This window comes from Macrobrachium rosenbergii, chromosome 53 (assembly GCF_040412425.1).
Source record: "Macrobrachium rosenbergii isolate ZJJX-2024 chromosome 53, ASM4041242v1, whole genome shotgun sequence".
Lineage (NCBI taxonomy): Eukaryota > Metazoa > Arthropoda > Malacostraca > Decapoda > Palaemonidae > Macrobrachium > Macrobrachium rosenbergii.
In genome coordinates this window covers 49207325-49217280 of record NC_089793.1, presented here as the reverse complement: position 1 = coordinate 49217280, position 9956 = coordinate 49207325, and the positions used below count along the sequence as shown (strand labels likewise).

At 44.0% G+C, this 9956-nt stretch overlaps 1 protein-coding gene across 2 annotated transcripts in view; it reads right to left on the bottom strand.

Moving 5' to 3' along the window:
* LOC136834442 (uncharacterized) overlaps window positions 1–6685 on the bottom strand; it is a 99859-nt gene extending 93174 nt beyond the window's left edge. The window contains exon 1 of one of the 2 annotated variants that reach the window (XM_067097040.1): window positions 5468–6685. In XM_067097040.1, coding sequence (XP_066953141.1) covers window positions 5468–5641 — 174 coding nt within the window. In that variant the 5' untranslated portion in view covers window positions 5642–6685. The remainder of the gene's footprint in view (window positions 1–5467) is intronic. The other variant, XM_067097041.1, reaches the window with a different exon arrangement.
* Window positions 6686–9956: the final 3271 nt, after the last annotated feature.

The following is a 9956-nucleotide window of genomic DNA, read 5'->3' as shown; positions in this document are numbered from 1 at the left end:
CCTGCCACCAAAGGAGCTGGCTACCCTGCTGGACACGGGAGCTGATGTCAGCTTAATCGCCCGGGCCTATGTACCACCTGAAGTGGAGGTAAGAGAAGATGAACGGTGGACCGTGAGCTGGATCGATGAACAGTCCCGGGACATCCCCACCGTACAACTCAGAGTGAGCACCCCTTGGGGTCCCCGGGATCATAGCCTAGGGGTAGTGAACACCATCAAGCCCGGGGTCGACTTCTTGCTAGGGAGAGATCTACTCTGGCGTCTCCCCCAAGCCATACCCTTGCGCTGTATGGTGGCCGCCACCGATCCAGATTCTCCTTCTCCGCCTCCTGTCTCCCAAGACCCCCCACACCAGGAGTTCAATCTGGAGGACGTTCCCTGGTTGAGGGAAGGCACAACCCCCACACAGGACCCCCAGTCCTCTGTCAGGGCAGACACCCTGCTAGTCACGGGCGCCGCCGTGCAAGTGCCCGAGCTCAGCTGGGCCCAACTAATCACCGCCCAACAAGAGGACGACGAACTCGCCCCTCTCTGCGAGGAGGCCTTTGGCCGCCTAGAGCATCTGAGGGACCTCACTAGGGACATCTATCTCCTGGAGGAGGGGGTGCTGTACAAGGGCTCCCAGGGGCCGGATGAGCCAGCTCACATTCTACATAAGCTAGTGGTGGTGCCCCGGAAGCTGCAGTCTCACGTCCTCCAACTGGCTCACTTCCGGGCCCTGGAAGGAAGATTCTACTGGTCGGGTTGGCGTCGGGCAGTTAAGTCCTATGTAGCTTCGTGCCCACCCTGCCAGCTCACGGGGAGACCCAACGAGGTGGTTCCCTGGGCACCCCTCCAAAATATTCCTTTGGTCAGTGTTCCCTTTCAGCATGTTGTTATTGATTACTACACCCCTGAGGGGCGGACAAGGCAAAAAGCCGGAAACGCCCATGTGCTAGCCATCATCGACCGGTTCACCTGCTATCCGGAGGCAATACCAGTAAGGAGCACTAGCTCCAAGAACACAATCAAGGCCCTAATACACTTCTTCTGTCGGTTTGGGTTCCCGGCCACCATCGAAAGTGACGAGGGGAGGCACTTTATGTCCAAGGAGTTCAGGGACAATCTAGCCAGTCATGGCATCACCCATCACTACTCCACCCCTTACCACCCGGAAAGCCAGGGAATCATTGAGAGGTTCTTCCAAACCCTCGGGTCCCGGCTCTCTATCTTGGCTGAGGAAAACGGTGCCAGTTGGGAGGAAAATCTTCCTTATGCCCTCTTCTCCATCAGGTGGGCCCCCTCAGAAACCCTTGGCTATAGCCCATTCGAGCTTTTATTCGCTCACTCCACCCGGGCTCCTCTGGAGGTTCTGTATGAGGCCTGGGCTGACCCGGGGAAAGCGGCATGGGCTGACAACCTCCCCTCCCTACAGCGGAACCTACGGGCAGTGTGGGCTGTGGCCCAAGCCCATGAAGCCGCTGCCCAGGAGAGAGTTAAGCTGCAGGCTGATAAGACCACCCGAACCTGCAGCTTCGAAGTGGGCGATCAGGTCCTCGTGTTGTGTCTAGGGGCTTCCCGGCCACTCAAGACCCAATTCACAGGCCCCCACAAGATTCTGGCCCGGAAAGGCCAGCTTAACTACTTAGTGGATTGTGGAAAGAGGCGGGCAAAATGGCTCCATGTCAACCTCCTTAAACCCTACCACGAACGGGCCCTTCCTGCTGAAGTGACAGGAGAGCCTTCCCCCACCAGCACGCTGGTCGGTGCCGTGACCCAGGCCGCGTTGATTGAGAAGAACTCGGAGATCCTAGCCCGTCTCCACCACATCACCCCTGGACTGGACAAAGCTAGGCGGCAGGACATCCGCAAGCTCCTCCTCCAATATCCACAGGTAACAAAGGACGAGCTGGGATACACCTCCCAGGCCGAGCATACCATAACCCTGGAAGAATCGACACGTCCCATAGCCCAGGGGTACTATAAGGTAAACCCCCAGCGGGCTGAGCGAATACAGGCCCAGGTACAACTCCAACTAGATCTGGGCTTGATAGAGAGGTCCCGAAGTCCCTGGGCCTCCCCAGTAGTGTTGTTTCCCAAGGAAGGAGGGGGGGAGACCGGTTGTGCATTGACTTCAGGAAGTTAAACGCAGTCACCAAGCCGGAACCTTACCCCCTTCCCCGAATTGAGATCTGCCTGGATAGCCTAGGCCAGGCCCCTTACTTGAGCAAAATTGACCTGCTGAGTCAAGACCGTTAACCGCATTCTCGACACCCTCTGGGCACTACCAGTGTAGAGTCATGCCCTTCGGCCTAAAGAACGCACCGAGCTGCTTCCAGCGCCTCATGAACGAGATGCTCGCCGGGATACCCAATTGCGTGGTATATCTCGATGACATAGTGGTATAAGCCAACACCTAGGACGAGCACCTGCGCATTTTGGCCAAGGTCTTTGAGGCCCTACACCGAGCAAACCTGGTAGTTAACCTGAAGAAGTGCCAGTTTGGAGTGGCGGAGATCACATACCTAGGCCATGTCGTAGGAAGTGGCCGGTTGATGCCGAAGGATGCCAACATACAGGCCATTCGGGAGATGCCCTACCCGACCACAAAAAAGGACGCCCAACGATTCCTAGGGATGGTCCAGTACTTCCTGCGGTTCATCTCGAACCTCACGGATGCAGCCGCCCCATAACCAACTTGTTCAAGGGGAACCGAGAGTTCAAATGCACCCAAGAATGCAAGGAGGCCTATGACCATCTCAAGGAAATCCTTGTTAGCAAACCGGTGCTGCGAGCCCCAGACTACGACCGCCAATTCTACTTGGTGGTCGATGCCAGCGACATAGGGGTTGTCGCGGTGCTCTTCCAAGAGCATGACCAAATAAACCACCCCATAGCCTACTATTCTGAGAAGCTGAACCCTGCGCAAACAAGGTACAGCACCATCAAGAAGGAGCTCCTAGGATTGGTCCTGGCCATGAAACATTTCGAGGCCTACCATTGCGATCACAAGTTCCCCTTGACAGTCCTTACCGACCATAACCCTCTGGTCTATCTAACCACCTTCAGGAATCAGAGTAGGCGCCTCATGCGATGGTGCCTGGATCTACAGGACCACAACTGGAGGATTCGGCATATCAAGGGCACCGACAATAATAGCTGATGTGCTCTCCAGGCAGTGAGCCTGCATAATCCCTGCCTCATAGTAGTAGCATTAACAATTAACCACATAGACCTTTGTATTACTAACCTTTTTCCAGCTAACCTCCTTCCAACCCACTCTAGACTCAAACTGATATTACTTAATCATACATTGTGAATTACCCTTCAGGTTCGTCATGTTGCAATTTGTTGCGTGTTAATCGTAAAGCGTAGTGCCGATCATAACTCAGTGCATGCCATTCTTTAGTGCAAGTTCGTGCAGTGCCAGAGTCGTGGGGATAGTAGGTTAGGTTAGGTTAAGTGTTTACAGTGTGCATTTGTATAGGTGTAGATTTCTCCCGTCATCCTAGCCAGTGAGTAGCCGTGTCTATACCCTTAGGTAGGTTAGGCCTGTAAATTAGCCAATTCAGAACCCCTCTTAGCAGTTAGGTAGGTTCCTTTAGATGTGCAGAGCCACAATCCACCTTATGTAGGGTCACGGGCCAGTCGGGAGGAATTACCTAAGACCCTCACACCCGAAAGGGTGTGAAGGGCCTTTTTTAAGGGGGGACCTGTCAAGGATATACATTCCTCCCTCCTATTTAGCTGCTATCTAGCTAACTTATAGGGATTATTATAATTTCAGTTAGCTTATAGCTGGTGCCAATATGGCGGAACTCAGTTGTTTTCACTCATATGGACAGAGAACGCATGCCTCCATGGCCTACAGGAAATGCCCAGGCAGGGTAGACAATGGGTCTCCCTCTTAAAAACTCCCCTGCTACCAGAACACACATAGATTTCCCCCCCCTTTGGGGTCATGTTTTCAAAGTAGGCTTAGGGAGGAATTAGAGGTTAGGGCGTAAACCACTCGGGGGGAGCTAGCACCTTAAACCTTAGGCTCATTATCTTTAAGACTGCTATTCCTTTGACCTGTTTACTGGCAAAGAATTCGCTTTCAGGTTTGGGGCCTATGGCTCCGACGCCGCTCCGACGCTGATCGAAACAGCAAGCCAGCAGAGCCCTTCCAGCGACTGTCCTGATCGTATGTCTTGTCTCGTGGCGGCCCAAGTTCATGATCGTACGCCCGAGACGTGGTATTTCGGAGCTCAAATATTCGTCTGAAATAGGTAAGCCGAGAGTGAATTTGGCGCCAGTCACCCCTGTCTCTCGCCACTAAATTCCTTCCATTTCTCTCATTTATCTTCAAGTTTAATCCCTTCCTTTTCCCAAGCTTCCCCTTTTGTGTGATGGCGAGCACGTGTTCCTTGTTTCAAAAGCCCAATCCAATACGATTCCAAGACTGTGATAACTTGATTTTCTCATCGTTATCCTCTGGGCTACGTCATATTTAGTATCTAAGAATGTGTATTGAGTGATATTTTATAGATAGATCCCACTTCTCTTAGTTTGGGCAGGGCTAACGCAGAACGTCTCTTTCAGGGGAGACATGTGGCACGATCGCAATTCCATGCTCCAGTACCCTGTCTGCCACCAAAATCCTGAAAATCCCTGGTCGCAGTCATTACCAATTTCCGTTGTGGCCCAAATGTTCATTTGAATTATTCTCCCATCCTGGAGTTCCATCATTTGCATTACCTGAGACTATTTCATGTAATCATGGCAAGACTAAATGTTATTATTTTCATTGGACTGATTGTGTTGCACATTGACCCCATTTTTAATCAACGTGATTATTGCCAACATGAGTAGTGAAGAGGAAAAAATAGCATTAATAAGTTATTTTTCGGTGATCTAGTCGACAGCTGGGGAGCGTAAATGGACGTGTCAATCATTTTACAACGATACTGGAGCATTTGAATGTTCTGCCCACTCAACATAAGCTATTCTTTCTTACAGAAAACAAGCACGCAAATGCATAATTTTCGGTTCAATACAATTATTACGTCATCGCTTTTACCCTACAAAAAGTAAGCTAATTACGACTAAGTTTCTTTTTCAGTCAACTTCAAAGCGCATGAATTTCAGCAGTAGAAAATCTTGCATACCGAACAGCTATGATGCTGAAAAAAACTTGAAAAATCCAGAAATGTTACATAACAGAAATCTAAATGTGTGAGAGGAGACATCTTTCCTACAGCTCTGAATTGAGCTATGTATTTGACAGATATAATCCATGTACCAGCCCTTTTTGATAAGTCATATATTTCTGTAGTCAAATAAGGGAAGCAAGATGTGTCTCCTCTCTCGCAGGTGGTGTGTTTTTACGATAGATTGAGGATTCTGTCCTGTGTATTTGTGCTCATTGTACAACGTGACGGAAAATATAAAAATCCTGGCAATGAGAATGCAACCAGTGAGTAAAAGGCTTTGGGTTCCTACTTACCAATACAAAGCTGCCTAGTAATCTTATGGTCATCCTCGGAGCGATGCAACCACCACATCTTGGCACCAGTTCAGACCAGCTTCTGTACATCGATTCCCTGAGGGAAGGAGATTTCATGCACGGGCATCCTTCGAAGGATGAAGGTGGCTTCGGAGGGTGTGAATGGCAGGTCATTATGTCTGATTTCAGTGACTACTTTCTTATTTCTGGACTGGTTGTTCTGATTGGTGCTCGGTATGAGAGGTCTTGGATTAGTTAATATCGCATCTGTTAAATTCTTAAGATCTGTTCTTTGATAAATGCATATTTCTAAACTAGTTCAACCTTTTTTCTGCTTGTTATTCTGTTTCCAACTAAAATTCTAAATCTTTTGCTTATATTGACTAAATAACTTTCTTGTATTTTTCACATTTAATTCTCTAATCTTAGATCGTATCCAGAAGGTATGCAAAGCCTTTATTCTGGGTTATTACAATTCTCCTCTTAGAGACATAACTGCAAATGAGAGCGAATGTAGTAAAATGAACACTGCATTTGAAATAGACAGCTGAACTGTCACTAAAGCGCTCAAAGTACTGTTTGATTTAAATGTTTCATTCAGTATTAGATTCTAACACAACTAAACTCCCCCACCCCCACAACGAGGCTGCATACAGGGATAACTTTCATTTTAATTCACACCTTATCCATAACTAACTAATAGGTAAAGCAGATAATCAAAAGCAGCTGACACAATTGCAGATACCACAAGGATCAGCACCAAAGTAAGCATGACATCGTGTGCCGGCATTTTCCGTCTAAATACCTGAAGGTGAATCTAAACATAAGCCGAGAGACCAGGCTCTTGTAGTTTTCCTTGAATAAATTCAAAGGTAAAGGATATCGTACAGCAGGCAATATCTTACAAGACGCACGATTGCGAATGATAAAGTTTGACAGCAGACCTCACAGACTTCATGACATCTTTATTTAGTTTAACAATTTTTTTCCTTTTTACTTAAAGACGCCAAGAAATATTCATAAGCCTCAATTAAAAAAAAAAAAAAAAAAACTGGATATCGATGTAATTTCACGCTACTCTCAGTCTTGAACCAGAGTGCAACTGCCACAACAGAGATACTTTATCGGTCAGTCACACAAACATTTTACTCAACTTTGGTTTGTGATCACTCAGCCAAACACTTCACAGCACATCTAGCGATAAAGAAGTATAATACTATGCCACAAAAATATTCGTCTTCCGCATGCAGCCTCTGCGTAAGAACTGTGGAAGCGGGGCATGAACCTGGCAAGCTGCCTAGGCTCCATGAGTGATCGTATAGACTCTGTGGGGGCAAGGGTGTGGGTAGAAGAGGCATCTTTGGCATACAGTGCCTTTGAGATGCTGGCAGGTTCCCCACAGTTATAGGTGACGTCTCTCTCTCTCTCACTCTCTCTCTCTCTCTCTCTCTCTCTCTCTCTCTCTCTCTCTTAGACGCGTGTGATTATTAACGTTATTGCTTTAGTATCAAGCAATGAGTTAAGTTTCTTATGAATACATGTATTTCATATATGATTGTGCCTTAAAGTGCTTATGGTACAATTTCGACATTTGTTAAACTTGCTTCGAGAAGATAGAATGCTGGCAAAAGAGAACCTGCAGGCACAATTGTGAGGTCCCCAGCTGTCACCGGGACCCTCAGGGCATCCTTGCTTCAAAACAAAATCCACCGAGACTCATGAAACACAGATCCAGCGCTCCTGATTCAAACGCTCCATTTTTGCATTTTTCAGAAGATACTTTGTGTCCTTGTTAGAACTGCAATTACTAAAATATGTAAGGTATTTGAAATCTCTTCCTAATTTGTATATAGAATTGTTATCCATATAGACTTCCCTCTGTTTTCTCCTGATGTCAAATGCTACTTTTACGCTCGCAAGAGTTCTTGACCTGTCAGAGATTTTATGTCAATAAATGAGAATTCCTTGAACCTGTCTCTTACTCGCCGCCTCGTTATACAATCACGATACTTTACGAAATATATCGTCCGAATCATATTTTTTTTATAGTCTGTATATTCATTAGTTTAAGAATTGTTTTATACGAAAAGTAGAATAAATTAAAACAAGTAAAAAAAAAACGTCAAGAAAATTCCTTGGTTTATGCAGGTTTTTAAGTATTTTGTCGGAATCATTATGAATTATTTCATTATGATTAGATATGAACAGTCTCACCAACCATGTTATCAGAGTATCATCAATATAAAGAGCTTTCTGTTAAAAGAATGTTATTTTATACAAATAAAACAAAAGGGTAGAGTTGGTGTCTCTATTGTTATTGGATTATCATCTATTTAAAGAACCTTTAGTTAAAAGAATGTTATTTTAAGTTACCAGATAAGATAGTATTGTAAAAATATGTTGTATAATTTATAACTTCCTTTCTTAAATTTACAGTTCGTTTCATTGAAGGTGGTGAAATGCACTGACGCATGAGCTCCGGTTGGCATGCCTACAACACCGAGTGTTCAGTAGACCAGTTTGGATGCACGTTAACCTCTAAATCTTACATATACCAAAATCCTTTTTAATATCATAAAAAATGTCAAGTTGAAATAAAATATTCTTACAAATATGAAGGTGTATCAGATAAGGAAAATGGGAATATTGTTTTTACAAATGAACAATTTAATGTGAGTCACATATACCTAGAATGATGGTGACTCCTGGCGTGTGTGAATGGAGTTATCGGTGCTTTTGGGGGTGACACAAAATATCAGGATATGAATAGCATTCATGAACTGAAACTGACTAGAGCAACCACTTTTGTTAAATATATGGAATAAACAATTTACTGTTGTTTTTCTTTATGTTCGAAAGGATCTGTTGACTTATCTTTGATGTTCTTGTTCTTTAATTATAATCGGAAGCATTCATTGAAGTTTTATTAGTTGGTTTCTCTCTACTAAATGAGTTTTTTTTTTTGTTACTTTTCAGTTCGACTTCTTACTCACTACCAGTATTATCTACCAACCATTATTGATGGAAATACATTATTTATATTTTTCTGGTTTACCTCACCAGCACTGTTATGATCAATTATATATTTGCATAACGACTGTAAAAGAAGACATTATTGATTATGAAAATCTAATAGCACACAAATACTTATTAACAAAAATCATAGTGCATTTCACAGATCAAGCAAGACCCAATAGGCCTAGCCAAAACACTTACAGGTTTATATCCAGCACCCTTCTGTATTTTGATTATTATTATGATAAATAAAGAGTGTAATAAAATTTGTTTTTAATACTGCATTCGCAAAACATACAGTCCTACAAATTATGAGTGCTAAATGAAACCCTCATCAGGACAAAAAAAATTGTACGAATCACAAGAAAACTCAACAACAATTCTTAAAAGAAATTCCATTAATGGAATGTTATTTAACTCGGCTACCAGGATACTGATTACCTGCATAATATCCATTAGCGAGAGACTCTAGTAATCTAGTTTGTTTTTGGTCAAGCCAGCCTTGTGCTATCACTGACCCTTGCACAGTTAGGCCGGGTATTCAAGATCAGGTTTACCTGTCAGTTCACCCATGACCGTTTGACGGATGAGTGTCCACACGTAAAGAGTAGAACTGTCAGTCAGACCGTCAACTCGAGGTCATCGCCCTCAGTGCTCACCTGGCCTTCGCCATGGCAACACTTTATGGCAACTATGGAAACTCCACTGACTTAAGGAGGCGGAGCTACATAGACTAGCTGCTGCGGCAATTCACTTAAAAATGGGAAAAAAGCAAAAAAGGTGTAACAGAGTATGGTCTAAATATTGCCTATTAGATACAGATGTCTATTCTCATGCAATATTAATGAATAAGGTTGAATTAGACCTGGGGGTTGGTCCAGTAATTTATGAAATGGACCGTGAAGCCTTCTTGCACTAATAACACCTTTCGTAAAAAGGCAGGACACTGGCCTAGGCTTATACCAAATTGTCTGTTTCACATGGAAGTATATTCTTTAAATTTTTTATCATATGATTTGGACTCACAAGTCTACAAATAGCGCTGCAGGGTTTAACAATGAAAAGAATTAGACCTACATAAAGTTTATTCATATTCTGGTCCGAGGGGCTGAGATCCTTCCCAGACGAAATCCAGCGGCGAACTGTCACAAAATCGTCACTTACTCGTGCAGGGTTGCCAGATGCTTTTGGCTAAAAGTGGCACAAACACTTTAAAAGTCCCGAATTTCAGGTAAAAGTAGCCCAGTTTATCATATTAATATATATATATATATATATATATATATATATATATATATATATATATATATATATATATATTGTATACACACATTTATAGCATAATACAAATTACTATTTATCATATCTATATATGTACTGTATATTGTATGCAGACATTTATAGCATAATAAAATTATTACTTGCATTTTAGTGGTTGATCCTGGCTATATGGTACATGTTTCTTTTTCAAAAC